General features: G+C 54.2%; 1 protein-coding gene across 4 annotated transcripts in view; it reads left to right on the top strand.

The window, feature by feature from the left end:
- Positions 1-7,584: 7,584 nt before the first annotated feature.
- Positions 7,585-23,493, top strand: part of TCOF1 (treacle ribosome biogenesis factor 1) — a 37,378-nt gene continuing 21,469 nt past the window's right edge. For 2 of the 4 annotated variants that reach the window (XM_073890864.1, XM_025867248.2), the window contains exons 1-13: positions 7,585-7,748; positions 10,146-10,201; positions 13,051-13,196; positions 15,464-15,537; positions 16,259-16,445; positions 17,076-17,149; positions 18,868-19,098; positions 20,234-20,446; positions 20,667-20,888; positions 21,052-21,216; positions 21,415-21,597; positions 21,762-22,013; positions 22,104-22,304. In XM_073890864.1, the coding sequence (XP_073746965.1) occupies positions 7,641-7,748; positions 10,146-10,201; positions 13,051-13,196; positions 15,464-15,537; positions 16,259-16,445; positions 17,076-17,149; positions 18,868-19,098; positions 20,234-20,446; positions 20,667-20,888; positions 21,052-21,216; positions 21,415-21,597; positions 21,762-22,013; positions 22,104-22,304 (2,112 nt within the window). In that variant the 5' untranslated portion in view covers positions 7,585-7,640. The remainder of the gene's footprint in view (positions 7,749-10,145; positions 10,202-13,050; positions 13,197-15,463; positions 15,538-16,258; positions 16,446-17,075; positions 17,150-18,867; positions 19,099-20,233; positions 20,447-20,666; positions 20,889-21,051; positions 21,217-21,414; positions 21,598-21,761; positions 22,014-22,103; positions 22,305-23,493) is intronic. The other 2 variants (XM_073890863.1, XM_025867249.2) reach the window with 2 other exon arrangements.

The raw sequence follows: 23,493 nt of genomic DNA, 5'->3' as shown, positions 1-23,493 counted from the left end.
AAGTGTTGATGCCCGGGCTCCATAATCAGAATTGCCTGAGGTGGGGCCCGGGAATTGCATTTCTCTTGAATTGCCAGGTGATTCCAATGCACCGGCAAGTTTGGGGATCAGACGGTCATTCCAGGTTGGACATTCACATATGTCAGAAAACTCTGTCCACATCACCTTATTTTCTCTCCCCACCCCCAGTGTCTTCCTGCATCTTTGTTAATCATCACCCTGAATAGTTGATGCCAAGCAGGGTGCTGGGTGAGAATGAGGGAGCAGATGAGCTTCCAGAATGCGGCCCCTCTCAGCCTCCCACTCCTTAGTAACCGCAGGGAAGCTGAGAAAGAAGGCGGGGAGGAGGGGCAAGCACTTGCACCCCTCCACAGGTGGAGGAGGGTCTGGTGGTAGGGACATGGCCCATCTGCTGAGTTCCTACCCCTCTGCTCCAAGTCCCAGTGCCCCAGCTCCTGGAGGCAGCGCCTTCCTCCCTGCCCCCAACCTTGGCAAGGGCAGGAATCACCACAAATCACAGAATTCTAGAACATCAAAGGCAGACCAGTGTTTTCTCGATGGAAGCCATTCACTGCCGTCTTACCACCTGTACTATTATTTAATTGCTACTTTCTTTTACATTGACTCACTGTTTTTTTTTTACTTGAATGCCTACTTTAGCCCCATTGTAAGCAATAATATCTGTGAAATAACAGGTTTGATGTGCTAGTTATTTCTTCTCTAATACACGTTAAAATAAATACATAATGATTTCCATTTTAAAATGTCCATCTATTTATCTCCTTAAGTCACTTTGTGCGTCACTGTGCTTTCAGAAACGCGGAGCTGGTCCAACCCTCTCGATTTACAGAGACGCAAACTGAGGCACAGGAAGGGGGGGGGGCACGCCACTGGGGTGGCTGTATTTCCACAAGCGTCCACCCTGGAGATGAGGGGTGCGCACCAAAGGGCTTGTGGCCAGCCTCGGGTCCCCTGGTGACCTTGACCTTTAGGAAGACCTTTCTTTGGTGGTGCATTGCCCCCTCCTGGTGGGCCCTTCTGCAATGTAGCTCCTCCTGGAAGGAAGAGAGGGGCCTCCTTGCAGAGCAGAGACGACTGGGCTTGGGTGGGAAGCTGAGGCAGTCAGGGAAGGCACCACGGAAGAGGTGGTATTTGCACTTGGGTCTGAAGCGTGACCAGACAGGGCTAAGCCTGAATGCCTGTTAGGAAGCTGTGATTCATTCTCATGGTCAGTGGTTGACCTCCCGGGGGAGGTTTGATAAGCCAGGGAGAGAAATCACGCCAAAAGCAGTGTGGAGAACGGACAGGGGAGGAGCGCGGGGGGGGGGGGGGGGGGGAGAGGGGGGGGGGGGGGGGGGGGGGGGGGGGGGGGGGGGGGGGGGGGGGCAGACACAGCTGGAGGAAAGGGAGGTGTGAAGCGGGACAGCACCTACCTCGGCCTCGAACCCGGCTGGGACCTCACCAAGCCAATTCCTGCCTCTGCTCTGGGCCTGTTTCCCTACCAGTGAGAAGAGAGAACCAGGCTCCATACTCTCCAAGGACACTTCCAGCTCTGAGAAATAAAACCATGTAAATAGGAAATTATGCTGATGAAGTTGTGAATTGCTACACCCTCTTGGCAGTTAATCCGGCTTTAGCTATTAAAATAAACCAGAGCATCCCCTCTGGCCCACTTTCATTCCATTCTACAAAAATTAAAGCTCCAGTCCGTAAGGATGTATTTGCCAGGGCGTTGAGAGCAGCGCTGTTGTATTAGCCAGAAAAGGAGAAATAAATAACCTGTCCCAGGCTATCTCCCACCTCTGTCAGCAGGAGTCCCCACCCCCAACCCCCCTGCAGCTGGCCTCCATCCAAACTCTGCCCCTCACCCCCTAGCTCAAAGCTCATGGCCTGGGGCCTTACCTCGCTGAGCCTCAACTTCCTCCTCTGTGAACGGGCAGAGAACCAGTGACATGCTCCACAGGGTGCTCTGAGGGCGAAACCCGTAAGTGCTGGTTCACCTCACCTGGTAGGTGAGCTGCCACTCTTACTCAGAAGCCTGCTGCAGATCCCAATGTCTGGAGAAATGGCTCAGATCTGTCACTTGGTGAAAAAAGTGAGTTGCAGAATTGTGCGCTTCGGATAATCCCCTTTTGTAAAAAAGAAAGAACAGAGAGAAGAAAACGGGAAATGGGAGAAGAGGATTAAAACCTTATTAAAACTTTATGCAGGGTGTCTGTGTCTGTCTGAGCCTCAAGGGAGGGTGTGAAGGGACCTGACATCAGGCCCCTAGGGGTTGCTGGGGGTGGAGGTGGGGGGGGCAGGTGGTGCTGGAGGGTGGGGAAGTGAGCTGGGAGTGGATGACCTGGAGGGAAGGACTAGCTTTATCTTTGGACATCCCTGATTTGTTTGACTCCTGACTTCAGTAATCACTTTTAAACCTTTTGTAAATCTTTAAAATCTCCAATGAGATTGAAGAAAAAAGAAAGCGAGAAATTGTCATCCCAGGAGAGGCAAGGGGACTATGGGAAACCTACTGGCCCCAGTGACTTGGCCCAGGGAGAACCCATTGTTACAGTAGATGAAGGGGCCATCTTTGGGTTCTGGGGACAAAGGCAGCCTTCCCAGATGGGCCCCTCTCTTGAGAGTTCCAATGCCAGAAGGGCTTTTGTCCTACCTCTCCAACCAGTAGAAATGTTGAGGTTCAGAGAAGTCAAGAGACTGGCCCAAGGTCACACAGCAGAGCCTGGCCAAAAAGGCAGTTTCCTGACTCCTGGCTCAGTAACCTCTCCCCTATATCATGCTACCTTCCAACTCAGTGCAGGAGCCATCCTGCTGGGAAAAGAAGGGTATAGTGTCCCACCTGCTTAGCTTCTTTCCCCTCTGCTGACAGTCCCTCCTTCACTCATTTCCTGAGTGCCCTCACTGTGCCCTGCTTGAGAATTCAAGATGACTAAGGCGTGCTGCTTACCCGAGAGGCACTCGCAGTCGTGTGGTCTGGAAGCTTCTGGCTTCTACCACTAACAAAGCCATCTTTTTCTAACTGGTAAAAAAAAAAAAAAAAATGCTCTGAGGCTAATTTTTTTTTTTTAATGCACTGTTTTGTTTGCTGCTGTCTTAATTGCTGCCATGTTATATTTTATCAGTTTAATGTTTTAATTTTGCGCTTGGGCCCTGAGGCAATTCAGTGAAGGGTATGATTTAGAAAATCAAGGAAATAAAAAAATTGTCCACATAAGAGGCAGCCTCCCAGGAGCCAAGGACAAAACATAAGTGCTTAAAATGAATTCTATCAGGAGCAAAACAAAAACAAACAACCTGTTGCCAGACAGAAGGTATTAGACCATCCTGGTTTTGTTTTTGTTTTTTAATTTAATATCAGTTCTTCCTTTTTCCCGAGGTCAGCCAAAGACTCATGACCCAGTACCCTCTCCATTGACTTCTAGAAGCTTCCACATTTCTGCTTCCAGGCTTGTACTCACGACGTGTGCCCTGCCTGCCCTGCTCTCCTTTCTTCCTCAGGAGACAGGCTATAATCACCGTTGCATTTGCCAATATTTGTTGACTGGTGTTGGAGGTAACACAACCGACAAGACAACCCCAAATCTGCCCTCGGGAAATGTATATCCTACAAAAATTCATTCTTAATGAGGGTGATAATACCCCACGGGGGTGAAAATAAGTTCTTGGAGGGGTGATAAAAAGCTTTGATTTACCCAAAGATTTGTATGCTCATCAGCCTATTGACTTATCTCAGTCAGTGGCCCATCCAGCCCCCCAGTCAGGAACCTGGGCATTGCCACCAACTGGAGTTGCCAACTGTCTTTCAGCTCCGGCTGCTGGTTATCAACCTCATGGTGGCCCATTCCCCAGAGGCTTCCGCTCTCTCGCTGAAAATTGACTCCATCCGTCTCCACTTCCCTTCCTGCCCAGTCCGGATCCCAGACCCCAGAGACTGAGCACCTCTCTTGCAAACACTGTAGACCCCTGTGCCTCTTTTCCTCACCCATCTGGCCAAACCCGAGGCCTCTAGATAAACCCCACTAAGTACTTGCCCCCGGCCTGCACCTGGGGAGGTGAGCTCCGGAGGGGGAAATCTCTTAGTGGGACGGAACAGGACGCGCGTAAATTAATGATCACCAGCCTCAACTGGGTTGTCGACACTATCAGGCAATTGGGGATTTTGTGGGCAAGTTTGCTTCCCAAGTCGGAATGCTCATTCTCCTCCTTCCTCCAGACTCTTCACCACCTCTTCCTCGCTCTCAGCAGAGGACCTTGCCTCCCACTTCGCAGAAAAAATAGAAGCTCAAGATGAAATCTCCCTTAGCATCCCACTACAAACCTACATCTACATCTGCACCCATCCTCTCTTTGTTCCTTCTTTTGGTTCTAGAGAAGTCATCCCTCCTCTTCTCTGAGACCAACCCCTCCACCCACATGCCTGATCCCATTCCCTCTTGCATATGCTCCTGAGCATCCCTTGCTGATTATCTCCCCTGTTCCCTACACCCTTAATTAAGCTCTCTCCCCTTGATCTGCCTTTAAACAAACCCAGCTCTCTTGCACCTTATAACACACTTCCCCCAGCACACACACTGACCCTGGCACACTGTCTCTCTCCTCCTCTTCGCACAGAAACTTCTCCAAAGACCCACTGCCTCCTTCATCCCCCCTTCACTCATCAGACCACTGCCACCTGACCTTCTCCATCACTCCACAGAAGAAGCGCTCCCTAAAGCCGTCAACAGTTGCCACAGCCATCATTAAACCAAAGCTCACGGTCCCACCCTCGTCCCATCTGACTTCTTAGAGCATTCCCCATGGGCTCGCCCCACCTTCCTGAAACTCATCCCTTGCCTTCCTTCCCTACACCCACCCTCCTGGGTTTTCTCCTGCTTCTCTGCTCGCTCCTTCTCAGCCTTGCCGGGCACATCCTCCTCTGCGCAGTCCTACCCTGTGGGTGTGCCTCAGGGCTCCCTCCTGGGCCACCTTCTCTCCTCTGTCTGGATTCTGCTCCCTGGTCAACCCGGCCCTCAGCTGTGCGCAGCCTCAATTATCATCTCTCTTCGGACAACTTCCCATCTTCGTGCGGGTCCAAGCGCAGGCCCCCCAGTGCCTACCCGACACCTGCACTCCACGTCTCAAAAGCATTTCAAGCTCCACCTGCCTCAAGTGGGACTCGGCTTTTCCTGGCCCCCTCGTCACCCTCTCCTCCCCACTCTGCGCCCATCCCTGTCCTCTCCAGGCTTCCCCTTCTCAGGGAAAGTCGCTGCTTGCCAGGCTGCACAAAACCTCACAGTCCATCCTGACGCTCCCTCTGCCTTGCCCTCCATTCCACCACATCTCTGTGACGATTTTACTTCCTGACAACTCTGGAATCTTCCACCAGTCTCCACCTCCGCTGCTACCAACATTGCCCCATTATATTCTCCCTGGATGCCTGCCTGCCCTCCTAACCCTAACTTGCCCTCTGGCATGGACGCATACACACCCTACTCCACTCTCCACAGGCCTTCACACAGGTCACGTTAAAATGAAAAATCATCCTGTCCTTCGGCCTACGCTGTCAGTGGCTTCCTATCATGCTTAAGATGAAAAGGAAGATTCCTTAATGCGGAATCTGCCTGTGCCCACCTTCCACATTCCCCAATCCCCCTGCTCTCCCCCTAAGCCTTCCTACCAAGGCCTTGTCTCGCCTCTTCTCTCAGCTGCACCTTCTTGCCTCAGGCCCTTCGCACAGGTTCTTCCCCTCTGCCCAGGAATCCCCCGCCCCCCATCATCACCTACACATCATTCAGATTTCCTCACAAACATCACTTTCTCAGGGAATCCTTCCCTAACCCCCAAGAAAGGATAGATCCCTCCTTCCTGTTAAATGCTTTCACAATTATGGCTAATATACATCTAGGCACAGCACTATTGTTAGAAGCTCTTCTTAGCATTTCTCCTTAGAACTCAGGTACTCCTCATGACAGCCCTATGAGGTAGACATTACACTTACCTCTATTTTACAGATGAAGAAGCTGAAGCACAGAGAAGTTATGTAACTTATCCAAGGTTCCAGTTAACAAGAAGCAAAGCCAGAATTTGAACCCCAGCCGTGTGACTCCCACACAGTGTTTACTGTTCCATAAGAAAACTCTATTCTTTTCCTCTCTGCCTGGACTCACTGTTTGTAATAAAGTGTTCATATGACTGTTTAGCCTGTGTCTCCCCCTTTAGACTTCAAGCTCTGTTGGGGTGGAGACTACTTCATCCCAATAGTAGGTACTCAACAAATATTTTACTAAATGGCTGAATGCAGATTCCTCTCCTCCCTCTTCCTCACTCACTGTATTCAGTCACCTGGACCTATCCCTGTTGCCTCCTGGAGCTGCAGTTCCTAACTCTAGGAGGTTCAGTTATGCGCTTATCCACGTCCTAAAATTGGTTTGAATATGTTATGTGTCTGTACACATTCAAAATTTTCTACAGCAAAGTCTAGGTGGCTCATGCTATCTTCAGTTTCTCAATGGGTCCATGAAGTTAAAAAGAGCTGATTCAAATATTCCCCAGCCTACCTCATCCCCTCCCTGCCAACCTCCCCTCAATAAGTACAACAACCTCACATCTAGTTTTGTTCTCCACAAATCCATCCTCCACATTTTGGTGATAGAAATCTCTTAAAAACACAAACCCAGGTCACCTTCCTACATAAAACCAGTCAGAGGTTATCCGTCACCTTTGGAACAAAGCGCAAGCTCTGCTCAGCAGGAGAGGATGCTGTAGGGCCTGTTTACTTCTCCGTCCTCCTGTGTCCTTACTCATCCCCTCTTTCCCACAACTACAGCCTACCAGCACAGACCAGGTTCTATGTTTTGGCTTCCCAGCCTATACCAGGGTGGTTTCTCCTGTCTGTATACAGGCAGTGCCCTCTGCCTGGAATGCCAGTCCTCTCTTCTGCACCTAGAAATTCCTGCTCCATCTTTAAGCCTCAAATTAGATGTCTCTTTGGGGTTAGGTGCCCCTCCTCCCGGCTCCCATAGGCTGTGCCTGTCCCTGACAATGCACTCAAGGCATTGAACCATAGTTGCTTTGTTACCGAATCTCCCTGGAGCCTTGAGGGTAGCCATCATTTCTTATCCATCTTTTTATCCCTCCATTCTAGGTGAGCACTTAGCCTAAAGTATGGTGCTCAAAAACGATTTAGGCAATGAATGAATGACAAATAGTCATTGGTCCTAAAAACTCTGTGAAGTGAATAAATGAGTGGGTAACTGGAAGTTCGGGATCAGAGAAAGATGCAGATTAAGATGTTCAGAGATGAGTAAAACCCTATCGCAGACGTCACAGCGAACATGGAACACAAATGCCTGCAGTGAGCAAGTCTAGAGGATTTAAGAGGGAGTCATTCATCTCAAGGCCAGGAGGCGTGTCTAAGCCTGACCGCGCCCTCCCCCGCCAATGGGAGGCCTCGTTATCCTCCAAGCCTCCGCCCCTTTCACCCGCCGGGGCGGGGCCGGCCACTCCAGGAAATAACACTACATTTCCCGGCGCGCCGCGCGGCGCGGGGTTAAAGAGGAGCCGGAAGTGGGGCGCGCGAGGTCTAAGGGCACGAGGGAAGTGGCGGGCGGGGACTGAAGGGGGCGTGCAGGTGAGCGGACGGGCCGGGTTTCGCCGGCATGGCCGAGGCCAGGAAGCGCCGGGAGTTGCTTCCCCTGATCTACCAGCATCTGTTGCAGGCGGGCTATGTGCGCGCGGCGCGGGAAGTGAAGGAGCAGAGTGGCCAGGTAAGCGTGCGCGAGCCGTGTACTAGGGCCGCGTGCAGGTTTTGGGGAGCGACTGCCTGCGCCCCCTCCCTTAGGGGCCTGGCGGGCACCCGGAGCCGGACCCTGCGGTGCCCCGGGAGGCGGCCAGGGGTAGTGAAGGAGCCGCAGCCTCTGCCCCCCTGCGGCTCCCTGTCCTTCTGGGCCTCAGTTTCCCCATCTGTGCAGCGGGCGGGCCGGGATGTGAGATCCGACGCGCAGGGCTTTGTAATTCCCGCGCCCCTTACCTCCACCCCCTTCCTGGTAGTGGCGGTTTAAAGTTTCCGAAGTCTCGGGCCACGTGGCTCAGCGCGGCCCCGGAGGGCGAGAGGGTTGCTGAGAGTCTGAGGGGTGAATTGCGACCAGACCCCGGGAAGGGTAGGGAGGTGAAAGAGCGCCGAGGGAAGGGGCTTGTGGCCCCTTAACTTGAGGTGAAGCTCCGGCCCTCATCCCTCCCGTACTGGGTCAGATAGCTTTGGATTGCGAGCTTGTGGTGGAGTCATTGCTTACTTCATTCATTTTTTTCAGCACTCAACTCTGGCGCTCAGGGTGCTGGTGATAGAATGTTGAGCACGGTCCCTCAGCCCTTCTAGGGTTTACATTTCTAAATCTAGTAGGGGAAGTGGACATAAATCAAAGAATCACAAAAGTAACTGTACACCTAACATATTAGGTGCCAAGAATGAGAGACATAGGGTGGCAAATTGCCCGTGTCAGGGATATCCAGGACTGCTTTCCCCGAGAAGTGGATGTTGATTTGAGACCTGGAGAAGGAAAGTGGATATTCCAGGCAGAGGTGCAAATGCCCTGTGGTGGGAGGGAACTTGCTGCATTTGTACTGGCCTCTGGAAAGTCCACTGTGGCTGAAGCATAGAGTACAGGGTGACAGGGGGTAGGGAGCTGGCTAGAGCCCTACTGTAGTTAGTTTGGTCTTTATCTGAAGAGCAGTGGTAAGCCACTGGAGGGTTTTAAGCTGGTAAAGTGGTTATTGACCTGATTAGTCACCCCTTTGGCTGTGGTATAGGCCCTGGTCCTGATGCTTGCTCCCAGGATCTCCCTAAAGGGTGATGGGCCTTAAGACATTATCCTAGTTTTTCTCAACCCTCTCTGGACCTTGATTGCCTTCTTACTCCATTTAGGTCACTCAACGGGTAAGTGGGGTAAGAGACAGTACCCATCTTCACTGGGGCATTTGTCTAGGCCAAGGTGTTTTGTCCTCATGGAGCATACAATGTAGCAGGAGCAGACAGATGACAAGTATTTTTTTAAAAAAGTTAATGAGGTAGTGTGTTAGGTGATCATAGGTGTTAGCTATAAAAATAAGGCAGGCAAGGAGGATAAAGAATATCAGGGTTCAGTTATAAATAGGGTGATCAGGAAGCCCCACTGAGAAGGTGACATTTCACCTGACATTTCACCTCTGAGAAGGCAGAGACCTTAAGGAGTGAGGGAGTGAGCTATGTAGTTAGCAGGAGAGAGCATTCCAGGCAGAAAGAAAAGCAGCACTTTTGAGGGCCAGTGAGGAAGCAAATGTGCCTGGGGCAGAGCAGAGTGAAACAGACAATTGGAGTCTGTGTTATCAGCTCATGTGCTGGGCACTGACTAGAATATCTTGTTCAGGCCTGATAGCATCCTGCTAGGTGGGTGCTGCTCTTATCCCTGTGTTATAAAGAAGAGCCTGAAGTTTGAAGAGGTGAAGAGACTAGCTCAGCCAGTTAACAGAGGAGCTGTGCCTGACTCCAGATGCAGCCTCTTGGCCATTCTGCCCGGATCCATGATACTGCCCTCACCTCACATTGCTCACTCGACCTCCCTGAGGCACTTGACACCCTGGGTTCTTGACATTTACAAAGTGGACCATCTGGCCTTGGCTCTAAAGGGCTGGATTCCACCCCAGTTCCCTCTGCTTCCACCAAGGGACTGGCGCATTTGGTTCTAGTCTCTTCCCAGCGGATGAGTGGACCGCAGTCATGCCACCTGGACACCTTGGGTGTCTGGGCTGTGGTTCGTACTGCCCTGGGAAGATTGACCCACCTGGCCTTTCAAAGACTTTTGAAAGGTCAGGGGTGGAAAAAACTCTGCCTTGTGGCCTCTAAGCATGGAGAGTGCAAGGGTGGTTGGGGACTGCTGGATAAATGCTAGCCTGGAACATTCTAATTCCAGTCTCTCAAAGGTACCTCTCATTAACATGTTGTCTTAAAAGTTTTTAGCTGGAACTACTTGCCCTGCTTGTCTCTGGAAGGTTTGAGTGGTACTGACAGGACCAAGCAGATATATTTTCCAGAGCAAATAGTCTCCCGTGAGGTCGTGGAGAGTTGGGCCCAAGGAGGACCCATATTGTGCTGGGGGGTTAATTGCTGCTCTCTCTTTACTTCTCTGCAGAAAAGTTTCCTGACTCAGCCTGTAACCCTTATGGACATCTATACTCACTGGCAACAGTAAGTCTGATGGGACTGAAAGAGTGGAGTAGGGACACCCCAACCCATCAGCTTGAAATAGGATTCTAATCTGATCTGCGATCTGTCTGCATAGCCCACTGAGGACACTGGCTTTGCCCCCGAGAAGCCAGGTCACAGGTATGGGTGTCTGATAGTGAGACAGAACATTGAAAGCTGAGATCAGTGCTTTCAAGGACCACAGCTTCTCAGCAGCTTGTTACTCATTCAGTCAACAAACATTTATTGAGTACCTACCCGCTAAATGCCAGGTCCTATTCTGAGTATGGAGATAACTGTCATGAGTGAGACAGACATGGTTCCTTCTTTCCTGGAGCTGACATTGGAGTCAGGGAGGTAGGCATGCCTCAAAGAATGAAACAAGTAAGTGTAAAATTAAAATGGTAGTAACAATTATGAAAAAGGACCTGGTGCCAAAACCCCATAAACGGGTTAACTGGGCCTCATTTGGGGGCTTAGGAGAGGTTTCCCTGTGGTGACCTTTGGTATAAGGGCTGCAGGGAGTGGGGGAGAGAACTAGGCAATAGGTCTGGAGAGGCAGGTAAAGTGGGTCTGGCAGAAGGAACTGCAGTGCTGAGGCCGTAGCTGCAGCCACAGGCCAGAGGAGGCTGGACGGCTCGCAGGGTCCACCCCATGCAAGGCCTTATCATTCATGGTGAGAAGTTGTGTCTTTGTCCCAAGAGCAGTGGGAGCCATGAAAGGGTGCAGTACAGACTGGAGAGATCACTCTGCAGGATGGCATGGCTGGTTGGGGCTGTGGACACCATCATCCAGGCAAGAGCTGATGGGGCTTGAGACAGGAATAACAGAGGGGGTTGAGCGTCAGATAGTTGATTCCAGGAATATTAGGGGATGAGACCGGGTGCTGTGGATAATCTGGAGGGGTGGGCTCCTTGACTCCCAGGTGCCTGGCTTATGCCCTTGCATGGAAGGTGGGCCTGAGCAAGAAACAAGCCCAATTTGGGGGGAGAGGTGGAGGGAAGGGGAGGACATGTTGAGTGTGAAATGTCTGTGAAACATGCAGAAACAGGAAAGGGGGGATAATCCAAGGGCATATCAACAGAGGAATGGTTCGAGAGGGAGGGAGGGGATAATCATTCTCTCCGTGAACTGGCCTGATCACAGTCATCCAGGGGAGTGGAGGACCTGCAGTCATGTCCCATGAAGAATGATTAGAAAATACTGAACTGTCCAGGATGGACAAGAGATGGCAAAGGGGCAGGTGATATGTCTGCAAATCTCTGAGGACGAAGGGAGTGGGCCGTTCCCTGGGGCTCTGAGAGACTGAAGTGGGACCCAGATGTACTGCTCTAGGAAGACAGGCTTCAGCTTCTGAATATAAGCACTTGGTCGTCAGAGCTATCCAAAAATGAGGTAAGCTGCAGTTTCCTGTCATCGGAGGTGTGTAAGCAAAGGCAAGAATGGTGTGGAAGACATCCCAGCTTCCAGTGGAGAGCTAAGGTCTGTGAAGGCCCTGTCAGCTCTCAGTTCTCAGCTTTCCTCTGCTATAAGGTAGGGTCAGAGTGCAGTGCACACCCCGCACCCTGCACTTCCTCTCCCTCACCCCCTTCAGCGTGCCCAGTTGTCTGGCACTTCCTTCCCTAGAGAGCTGCTTCAGTGAGCCCCTTCCTTGTCACTGGTCCCTTCTGTGGGTGAGGGGTACTGAATGCAATGAGGACCTCACACCCACCAGAGGCAGCCTAGTCTAATGGTTCTCAGCAAAGTTCAAACCCCACAACGACCTGTATGACCTTGGGCAAACTTGGCTTCCTTGAGTCTGTGTCTTCATCTGTAAAGTATAGTAATAATAAATAAGGTGCTAAACCTGACCATCAGAGGCACCCCCCCCAATATTTATTGAGCAGTAGCTACTATGAGCCAGAACTATTCTTGACATATCTGAAACCAACCAGAGAAAAATCCCCGCCCTTGTGAAACTTAAGATTCTGTTGGGGTGAGAGGGGCAGAATGAATTGAGAAGTGTAATAAAAAGTGGGACTCAGGGGAGTCCCAAAAAGTGGCCTTCCTGGGAACAAGGGACCGCAAACTGTGTCAGAGCACGTCTCGCCAGCTGGAGAACACGGGGCATAGCCAGTGACGCTGTCGGGGTGAGAGGGTGAGGCCAGACGAGATGGTCCTTGCACGTTCCAGGGACTCAGCCATCTGGGTGCTTGTCCTGCCCGTGCCCCAGCCTTCCAAACCTCCTCTCTGACCCTAAGCAAGTCACTTAGTTGTTCATTTTTTGAGATGTAAGCTACATGCTGAAGATATTTAGTGAGCCAGCAGAGGTTCCTGCCAGCCCCCCCAACCCCCTGGGGTTTGACTACATAGTTGGGGAGTCAGGCAGGAAGTAAGTAGAATAGCAGGAGAGAGAAAAGTGCTCTGAAGAAAATGAAACAGGATGGCAGGGCAGAGATCGTGGGTGGGCCACGATCAGACAGGGCCTTTGAGGAGTCTTTGTTGGCGCTGAGGCCTGAAGCACAGGAAGGGCCTGAGCAGGGTCTTCCAGAAAGAGGGTAGTGCAGGTGCTGCAAGTTCTGGAGGAGGGGGAGCCTAGGTGGTTCTATGAACGGCCTACAGGTGCTGGCTCATCCCACTCGGTGATTGTTGGCCATTGTTATATAATGTTACTGACCCTTCCTGATTATTTTGAAGACTAATAGTTTATGAAATGTGGGAAAATGCAGAATACAAGTATATTACACCATGTTCACAAACTCTCTACACACATTTCCTTGGGGGGGTGCGGGGGGGGGCATATCTTTCTTTTCAAATGTCCTGGAGGTGTCCTTGTCACCTGGTTGGTATAGCCAGTCACCCTTGTCCTGCAGAACCTCAGAGGTTGGTCAGAAGCGGAAGGCAGAGGAGGATGCGGCGCTGCAGGCTAAGAAGACCCGAGTGTCAGACCCCATCAGCAGCTCTGAGAGCTCAGAAGAGGAGGAAGAGGAGGAGGTGGAAGCTGAAGCCGCCAAAGCCGGTAAGAGTCCTGCATGCTGGGGGAGCTTCCATCGGTGTGTTTGTAGGGGCTCAGCCCAGGGCCCTGCAGCTTTGGGGAGCAGGCTTTTGGATATTGGGTTGTTCTGGGGGAGAGCCCGCCTCCAGCTTCTCCTCCAGTGAGTCCTGGGAAGACCAGGACCTTTTAGAGAGAAGATTGGAAGCATCTTGCATACATATTGCAATATTTAGTTGCGGCCTTTCTCGTGCCAGACATTGTGTGCCGGGGACTGGGAATCCAGTGGTGAACAAAACCTGAGCTGGGCCCTTACAGCCTGATTTGGGGTACAGCGGCTATGTTGGTACAAGCCCCCAGGGATTCTGATAAAGATGGAAAGAAGCCCACAGTTGTAGAAGAACTGCTGGAAAGATCGCGGAGGGCAGCTGGCGGGCACCCCTTCAGTGTGGCCTGTGGGCTATGGGAGAGGTTCTTTGCTTTCCGTTGTTCTGGAAGAGTACAAGTGGCTTGGGGAGGCTGTCCTGGGCACTCTGCTTTCAGAGCTCTCGCAGGGGTGACCCCATGAGGCCTGCCCAGCCCCTTCTCCCCAAGTCCTCAGGACAGTTCATGCTTTAACCAACACACCTATAACTCCACAGAGGAGTCGTCCTTTTTCGCTGCAAGGTAATTGGGTTTTGCTTACGTAGAAGGTAATTTCTTAATTTTAGGTATATTTTCCGATTGTCAAAGAAATCTGGGATTCACTGTGGACTGTTCATTATAGGATATATGAAAATGGTTAAAAAGGCAGGAAAAAAATTACCCATGCTCTCGCCACCTACGATTTGGCAAATTATTCTTCCATTTATTTTTCCTGAGCCTGTTTTTTTTTTTTTAAGATTTTATTTATTATTTATTTGACAGAGAGACAGAGCGAGAGCAGGAACACAAGCAGGGGGAGTGGGAGAGGGAGAAGCAGGCTCCCCGCTGAGCAGGGAGCCCGATGCGGGACTCGATCCCAGGACCCTGGGATCATGACCCGAGCCGAAGGCAGACGCCCAACGACTGAGCCACCCAGGCGCCCCCTGAGCCTGTTTTTAAAAATATTCAAGATCATATTGAATATATATCTTATATCTTTCTTAATCTTTTAAAATTACAATTGCAAAACAAGTTCACTTTGAACCATACGGAAGCACGTTGAAGGAAAATGAGAGGTTTTCTGTTCTCCTATCCTGGTTCCCTCCCCCCCCCAAAATGTATCCCGGCGGGTAGCTTTACAGCTCTCCCCTTTGCATCTAGTCCTACAGAGACAGCCATCCGTATGTGCACACATCCGTATCGACACACTTTGTAACACAAAAATTGGTCAGTTTCGTACTGACTGATATTTGATATTAATGGACTTTTATTTAGTGATACCTTATGAATTTTTCCTGTGATAACAGAATCATAATTGAGTCCCCGTTGAGAGAAGCATATGGAAATATTTGTGGGCAGTGTGGTACAATGTCTGGTGTTCTCTTCAGAATCATACTTGATGGGGAAGGGTGCCAGAAAGGCTGGGTGACATCACATTGGCCACAAGTTGCTAATGGTTGGGACTGTGTGGTTCGCTGTACTTCCTCTCCACTTACAAACGTATCTAAAATTAAAAAGAGAGGGAGATGGAGTTAAAGTGCCAGGAAGGGAATTAGACCATGCTGTTCATCTCTGCAGTGTCCTCTCTAATTCACAACCCTAGAAATTTTGTTTTGTCTGAGATCTGGGGAGACAGTCTCCTGGTGTAAGAGCACCAGGAATCTGTGAGTCTCAACATCTGACCAATTCCCGGGCCCATGGTTCAGCTGCCTTTCCGCTAGAAACCCTTGAAATCCCGAGCAGCTTTCTCTGTGGCCCCGGGGGCGGGCTGGCTGACCACTGCCCCTGTCCTGCTGCGTGGCTCTTGGGCTGCAGTGTGGTCACCTGTCGGGCTGGCCCACCCTGAGGTTGGGCCGGGCCACTGAGGTATGCAGCACGCCTGTGAGCCAGCCCTTTCCTCTGGGGGCACCAGTGTCTCATGCCAGCAGGGAGTCGGGACTCCCTGGGGGACTTGGACCCGTGGCTTTCACGTCTCCCTGCCCTCTTACTCCTTCTGGCTGGGGCTCCTGCACCCCAGAGCTCTTTTCCACAAGTCTGGGCTCAGCCTCAGGTCCTCGTGCCAGCACCAGGCAGCCATACCAGTTGAACTGTCAGGTGAGCCGAGACCTGTTGGCTGTTCTTAATGAGAGAAAACTCATCTGGCTCATCCCGCGGGTGTTTCTGTCTTGCAGCCCCAAGACTAGCGTCTACCAACTCCTCAGTGGCAGGGCCAGTTTTGCCATCAAGCGCAAAAGAAAAAGCCAAGGTGAGTAGGACCACCTTCCAAGCTGTGGCCTATGGGAGTGAAGTGCCTTACAGGGGGCAGTCCCCTGCGTCGGAGAAGGCTAGGGTTGTGGGTAACGGACTGACTTGGATTCATATGTCGGCCTTTGTCACCAGCTCTGTGATCCCTAGTGCGTCCCTTCACCTCTCTGGGCCTCAGTTTCCTTTTCTGTAAGGTGGGAACAATGCCCACTGCTCTGGGCCCCTGGGCACAGTATGCACCTGTAACAGCTTCTTGCTCCCCGTCATCCCCGCATTCTCCTGTTCAGCCAACAACTTGTGACCCATCCAGTTACTTTCCAGCCACCGTGGGAGGCAATGGGGGCACCACAGTGAACAAGACACCTATGGTTCTGAAAGCGCGAAGCTCATTTTCTAGACTGAAACCACTTAGAGAGGAATACCATGTGCTGGTAGTCCATAAAGCAGCATCGGACACACAAGGACGCTGAGCCGCGTCCCTGAGCTGCCTGGTGCACTAGCAGCGATGCGAAGAAGTGCTAGGAACCACAGCTGGCGGCTCGTTACCACTTAGCGAGTAACTCCTGTGTCCCAGGAACTGTAATTGGGCTTTCGCCCCACATTAAAGATGAAGAAACAGACCGAGGGAGGGAGTTTGCCCAAACTCTCACAGCTAGGAAGGGGTCTGTGCTTGTCATTCACCAGGCCACACCCGGCCCATCTGTCACCCCTGTCCTTTGTAGGCAAAGACCAAGAAAGCCAGCCAGATGGTGAACTCCACACCACATCCGGCCTCTGGAAAGGCAGTGGCCCACCTTCTGTCTGGGAGGTCCCCCAGGAAGTCAGCAGGGCCCTCGGCAAATACCATCCTGGTCTCGGAAACTGAGGAGGAGGGCAGTGTCCCGGCCCTCGGAACCACGGCCAAGCCTGGTGAGCAGCGCTGACCTCTAGACTCCGAGCCCCCCCCCGAGTTTGGGCTGGGGAGGCAGGCCCCGGGCACTGCTTTATCCAGCTCTGGGACATTCTGGAATTTAGCGGTTTGTCTGCATGGCAGTAAGGGCTCCGCACCTCGATGAGGGAGGGTCTGCTGCCGGGACACGTCAGGCTTTGCCAAGGGAGTTGGAGCAGCCTGGGTGGTGGTGGAACATTTTCTGGTTTATTGCTCTCAGGTGGGCCCGGGGCCCACTGTAAAGGCTGAGGCTAAAGTGAGAGGCCTGGGTTTGCCTCAGTTTCTCATGTCAAAGAGGCAAATAGGCATTTGCCGGCCTGCCTCAGTGTGGTGCTGATGGAAGGAGACCTCTGACCCATCAGACGCTGGTTCGTGTGTGCTAGGACCTAGTCTAACGCTTCCCAGGGCAAAAGGAGTGTGGGAACGCAGGGGGGGGGTGCGAGCGGCCCGCGCCGCGGCTCTGGGGTTCCGGGACAGGTGGAGCAGAAGCTCCGCACGCACGAAGCGAGCACAGGGCACGTGCCTCTCGTCGGCTGGCGTGGCAGAGTGCTGGCGAGGGGAGGGCAGTCTGGAAGGGCAGGCCCTCAGTCCTCTCCCTCCCCCTCCCTCAGGAATGGCATCAGCCAACCAGGCCGACAGCTCCAGCGAGGAGACCTCCAGCTCGAGCAATGAGACCTATGTGGAGGTAATGGCCACCATCCTCGGGAGCTGCCCTCTGCGAACCTCTAACCCTCCCAGAGGCCTGGCCGGGGCTTCGCACACCAATGGGGCCAAATCAGTTCAGCCAGTGTTTCAGGGGGACTGGGAGCTGGAAAGGCCAAGGCCTGGGGAGGGGAGCCAGGTGCTGCTCACCGCACCTTGGGCATGAGAGAGGTCTCGGGTTGGCGGGGAGAGTCGCCAACCTGTCTGTGGGACAAGAGGAGCCTTCCTGGGAGAGGTGGCATTGGAGCAGGGCCTCGATGCACAGGGGACTCACCAGGAAGGGATGTGGGGGAAAGTGTTTAAGCAGGAAGAGCTACACGACCCAAGGCCCAGGGGCAGGAGGGCGGCCATCCCGTGGTGTGGTCAGGTGAGTTGGGTGAGGGGCTCTGGGCACGCGGGTGAATGCCAGGCCTGGGCGCGTGGTCAGAGATCGTCAGATCGTTAGGTGTTGGTCTGTGGCCTTAGCTCTTCTCTGAACTGTGACCAGGGAGTCTTTCTTTATGGGGCACCTGGGCCTTGGGAATATAGTGGCAGGCAGGAATGCATGATTCCTGCTGCTGTGGGGACGTGGAGGGGCCCTCAGAAGTTTGACTGCAGTGCTAAAGGTTGCTAGGGGAAAGGTAGAGAGCCCTGAGGGGCAGCAACAAGGATGTGGTGCCGTAGGCGAGGTGCACGTCACAGAAGAAGGGTGAGGTGGGCAGGGGCCCCATCCTGCTGCCGGACCGTGAGGGCCAGCAGGAGTTTGGGCTGTGCTCTAGGCTCTGTGAGAAGCCATCTCAAAGTTTTAGGCATGGAGGTAAGGTGGCCTGATTTACGTTGGAGAAAGGCTGCTGGTCGTGGCCTGGGTTGGAGGACAGGGCAGAGCGAAAGTAGCAAGACGGTTGAAGCTGGCAGAGTGAGGCTGGTGGCAGGCGCCAGGGCGCCTACTAGAAAGGGCTTGTGGAGGGAGAACCAGCAAGGATTGGGGCGGGAGGGTTGATCTGGTGCCCAGAGTACTTCTCCCTTGCTTCCTGCCTCACCCAGTAACCTCCTGTCTACCCCAGGCCTGGCCGAGGGCCGCTCCCCACATCCCATGCCCACCTGGCTACAGCCATCGGGGCGCCCCGGAAAGCCAGAAGTCAGACACACCGCTTCGGTGAGCCGGAGGCCAGCACAGGGCCCTAACAGTAGTGAGGAGTCTGTGATTGAGGAGATGGCTGCCCCGGGAACCTGGAGTCAGGTGAAATCTGATGACGGAGGTGGAGGTAGGGCACTGCCTGCCTTGGAGATGTCAGAGTTTTAGAAGTCGAAGAAAGAGCCCATAGAGGAGAGGAATGTGCCTGAACAAGCCAGTGGCGAGACTGGAGTTCAAATGCTGGCCTCCCAGCCCTTGGGATGGCCGCCACGATCAGATACTGTAGTTGAAGGGGCGGATGGGGTGAGCCTCCAGGTGGCAGAAGAGCATAGTGTTCGAGGGTTCTGCCCCCAAGGCCACCCAGACATGGGTTCTAGTCATGACTTTGCCCTTCTTATTGGTCTTGAATGACTTAACCTCCGTGAACTTCTTGTCCTTTTCTGGAAAATGAGTGTAAAGATAGTATCTGTCTCAGCGATTTGAGAATCAGCTGATACAAGGAAAGGACTTTATAAACCATAAAGCCTCTCCTACCCCTCAGAGGCAAAGATGATTCATTTTTCCCTAATCGCATTTCCTTGTTCCAGATGAAACCTTCAGTAAAACCACCCCAGGTCAAAGCTTCACCAGCCCCTGCCAAGGACCCTCTCGGGAGAGGGGCAGCCCCAACCCCTGGGAAGGCAGGGGATGTGACACCCCAAGTCAGAGGAGGTGCTCTGACCCCAGCCAGCAAGGCCAAGAAGCCGGAAGAGGACTCAGAGAGCAGTGAAGAGGAGTCTGAGAGCGAGGAGGGGGCCCCTGCGGAGCCACCCCACCAGGTGAGGCCTGGGGGTGGACTACCCCTCGGCGTCCCACATCCCCCAGTAGCCAGGGAGTCTTCCATGGCCAGCAGAGGCTGGCCGAGTGGCTACATGATGAGCACCTCCTCTGCCAGATAAGACTCACCTTGGGGTTTGGGGAGCAGGAGGTGGAGGTGTGAAAATTGAAGGGCAAGGACAGTTGGGCTTGCGTCAGCCACCTGTGGAAATTGCCCTTCTTGCCCAAGCAGCAGCCTAGAAGGGCTGCTTCCTACAGGGTGGTCCTGCACCCCACTCTGTCAGTAACACCCCTTTACCTCGGCTTCCTTGTCTAGTGAATGGGATGTGGCCAGCTGGCCCTATTGTGAAGGGACTTAAGTTTTAATTGCCTGGTCGTCTGGCTTCTCGGGCCAAATCATGGTTTGTTAGCTAACAGGAATCCTGTTAACTCCCATCTGCTGGGATCCCCTCCCCTGGGCTGGTGGCCAGGGCTCTGGGCACCTCTGAAGAGAAAGCAGTGGGGCTGGGAGGCTGTTGGGGCCGGAGAGCCGGGAGGAGGAGAGCATCAGATAGTGGTGGGAAAAGGCCCCGCAGCCCTGAGCTGGCCAGGTGAGGCCCAGGTCTGGATGATCGGGGAGGTGTAGTAAATAAGGTTCCCTTTGCTGGGTGTTGAAGAGGAAGGTAAGGTGGGCTGCGCTGTAGGAATGGCAACTGAGATAGAGTCCTCAGGGAAGGCCTACAGAGACATCGGGGACCTGCCACACAGAGGGCGCGGAAGTGGGCCAAGCCAGACTTGGCGCCCGTGCTCACAGAGCTCTCCCAGCGGGGGGGCCTGGCCGAGGGCGGCTCTGACCCGTGTGTACGGGCAACCTTGGGAGCAGTGCAGGGAGGGGCCTCAGGGAGGACTGCCAAAGGAACTGGCGTCTGTCTCAGACCCAGAGGAGGAGACAGTGGTGGCCTAGGGAGATGGGCAGGGCTGTGAAGGCCCCAGGAGTGAGAGAGTGAAGCTGATAGGCCAGGCCTGAGCACCAGTCAAGGTAGAGAGTGAGGAGAGAAGCGGGGGCGTCTTGTGAGCCCCAACTAAGGCCTCCACTTTGTCCTGAAGGCACCACCAGAGGGTGAGGAGAGGAACAAACCACCCTTTCTCTTTTACTAGGTGAAGGCCTCAGAGAAAATGGTCCAGGTCAGAGCTGCCTCGGGTCCTGTCAAGGGGACCCCTGGGAAAGGGGCCACCCCAGCACCCCCTGGGAAGGCAGGGTCTGCAGCTGCCCAGGCCAAGGCAGGGAAGCCAAAGGAGGACTCGGAGAGCACCAGTGAGGAGGAGTCCGACAGCGAGGAGGAGGCGCCGGCTGCCAAGACGCCACTTCAGGTGAGGCCTGGGGAGGGAGGGTCCGTGCAGCCCCCCCCCCCCCCCCGAAGGCCTTCTGCAGACTTGTTCTGCCCTCTGCGAGAGCCCTAGACATGCTCAGAGTCGCATCCCTTCTCCCCTGGGGTATGTGTGATGTCCTTTGCTCTGTCCGGTCTCTTGTGTCTCCTCCTCATGTCCGCTCTCTGGGCTCCCTTCCCTGATTCCATTTGTCTCCCTTCAGGTGAAGCCTTCAGGGAAGACCCCCCAGGTCAGAGCTGCCTCAGCTTCTGCCAAGGAGTCCCCTAGGAAAGGGGCCCCTCCAGTGCCACCTGGCAAGGCAGGGTCTGCAGCTGCCCAGGTGGGGACGGGGAAGGGGGAGGAAGACCCAGAGAGTAGCACTGAAGAGTCCGACAGCGAGGGGGAGGCCCCAGCAGCTGTGCCCCCAGCCAAGAGCCCTGCTCAGGTGAGGCTGCAGGTGCCCCTGATTGGAGAGCCCATCTGTCGGCTTGTCTTCCCCCTCTGCACCTGGGGCCCTGCGCCCTGCATTTGCCTTCTCCCCACCTGTCTCCCCTCAAACGCACTCCCCTGTGGGCCCCTGCCCTGATCCTGTCTTTTGTTACTCCCAGGCAAAGCCCATGGGGCAAAACTCCCAGGTCAGAGCTGCCTCGGGTCCTGTCAAGGGGCCCCCTCAGAAGGTGGGGCCAGCAGCCCCCCGAGTAGGGAAGCAGGAGGAGGGCTCTGAGAGCAGCAGCGAGGAGGAATCAGACAGCGAGGGGGAGGCACCAGCCCAGGTGAGGCCCCTGTCTATAAGGCTCTTCCCTCCCCCTCAGTGTCGGGAGCACCCCCCGCCACACACACACACTCTCTCTCTCTCTTTCTCTCTCTCTCTCTCTCTTTCTCTCTCTTTCTCTGCTTGCCCTCTCAGTTTGTGTCTCTGCACACAGCCATGCTCTCCACTCCCTCCCCTGATCCTGTGTGTCTCACTGCAGGCAAAGTCCTCCGGGAAAGTCCTCCAGGTCAGAGCTGCCTCAGGTCCTGCCAAGGGGTCCCCTCAGAAGGCATGGCCTGTGGCCACCCAGGGCAAAGCTGAGGGGCCCAAGGGTGACTCAGAGAGCAGTGAGGAGGAGTCAGACAGTGAAGAGGAGGCGCCTGCAGCCGTGGCACCAGCCCAGGTGGGGCCCGGGAGGGGCCGCTCTGCAGCCTGACCTCACCACTCCCACCAGTCAGCTCCCCCCGGGAGCAGAGGGGAAGGATGGCAGCAGGGCTCCACCCCAGAGCAGATGGGGGCTCTGAATTCAGGCTCCTTCTCTAGCTTCTGACTTCTGCTTCCTCTTAGGCAAAACCAGCTGTGAGAACACCCCAGACCAAGGCCTCCCCAAGGAAGGGCACCCCCATCACCCCAGCACCTGCCAAGGTCCCCCCGGTTCGAGTGGGCACGCCAGCCCCTTGGAAGGCGGGAGCAGCAACTTCTCCAGCCTGCGCCTCATCCCTAGCTATGGCCAGGGGTGCCCAGAGGCCAGAGCACTCTTCAAGCAGCGAGGAGTCCGAGAGTGAGGAGGACCCTGCTCCTGCCCCAGCCGTGGGACAGGTGAGGTCAAGTTTATTCAGCTGACTCAGGGCCAGCGCTCACATGGCCCCTGGGGCACCTGTGACCCGCTTCTCTTCCCTGTCATTCCAGGCAAAGCCTGTGGGGAAAGCTGTCGCCCTGAAAGCTGCCTCCACACCCACCAAGGGGACCTCAGGCCAAGGGACTGCCCCAGCACCCCCTGGGAAGGCAGGGCCTGCAGTGGCACCGGTCAAAGCTGAGGCGCAGGAAGACTCCTTGGAGAGCAGTGAGGAGGACTCCGACAGTGAGGAGGCGGCTGAAGCTCTAGCCCAGGTGAGGCCGAGGAAGGCCCAGTCCATCCCAGCCACACCAGAGCCTGGGGCAGGGCTGAGAAGAGGCTTTTCTGGGCTGCTCTTGCCCTCGCCCCCGGGTGTGCAGAAACCTCAAGGGCAGCCTCAGCTCAGCCTCATTCCCCACTTTTCACTCTGTCTCCTCCGCCTGTCAGAGATGGCAAAGTCTCCCCTGTGGCCTTTTGAGCTCCCATTGGGATTCCTTATGCCTTCCACAAGCTTTGTTGAGCACCCCATCTGCCAGGCGCTGTCCGGTCTCCCTCAGGGAGTTCCTAGTCTAGATGGGGGCGTGGACGTGTGCCCAGGTTATTCCAGTATGGTGTGTGCTAAGGCTGAGAATAGAGCGCATACCTGGGCTAACAGCATGGCTGGTGGTAGCGTCTAGGGGTGTCCAGGAAGGCAGGCCTTCTGGAGGAAGTGGCATCGGGAACTGGGCTGAGAGAGCTGGCCGGGTGAAATGGAACGTTGCAGGCAAAGAAACTGGCCTGTGTGAAGGCCCAGAGGGTGGGAGAGCGCCTGGCCTGAGTAAACTGCCCCAAGCACCGAGGGAGGTGGTGTGGCAGGGGCAGACGGCAGGCGTTTGGAGCCAAACTGCCTGGATTCAAGTCCCAGCTCCGTGTCCTAGCAAGTGACGGAATCCATCCAGGGCCTTTGTTTTACTCTTCTGTAAATTGGAAATCCACCTTCACAGGATTGAGAATGTAGCGAGGTCTCACCTGCCACACCCAGCAAGGGGCCTGGGCACTGCCGGCTTGCTCATCTGCCACCCTGGGGGTGGGCCAGGCCAGTGGGGAACAGAGTCAGGAGTCCCCTCCCAGTCTGGAAGAGTTAAGCTGCGAAAAGTGAAGATTGCTCATGCCCTGCGCTCACTCGCCATTTTATTATTTGTAACTGTCACTCTCCCCCCCGCCCCACCCCAGTAACCACTCAGAAATTAGTCATTTCTTTTTTTTCCCTATACCAAGGCACACGTTTTCTATGGATTTTTTTTTTTTTTTTTTTTTTGGTCCCCCTCTCCCTGTTGCGTTGTGGGACCCAGGTTCCTGTGATTCCCCTAGTGAGGTTTTGACCTGTGTGTGGGCCCTGCTGGAGTCCCAGCCCAACAGCTCCTATCCCGTTTGTAAGCTGCAGACACATCCCAGACGAATGCCTGAAAAGTTTCATTGTGCTTA

Source organism: Callorhinus ursinus, unplaced genomic scaffold (genome assembly GCF_003265705.2).
Source record: "Callorhinus ursinus isolate GAN/ISIS: 27379988/994484 unplaced genomic scaffold, GSC_fseal_2.0 scaffold3, whole genome shotgun sequence".
Classification (NCBI taxonomy): domain Eukaryota; kingdom Metazoa; phylum Chordata; class Mammalia; order Carnivora; family Otariidae; genus Callorhinus; species Callorhinus ursinus.
The sequence above is the reverse complement of the archived record's forward strand: the minus strand, read 5'-3'. Positions and strand labels throughout refer to the sequence as shown.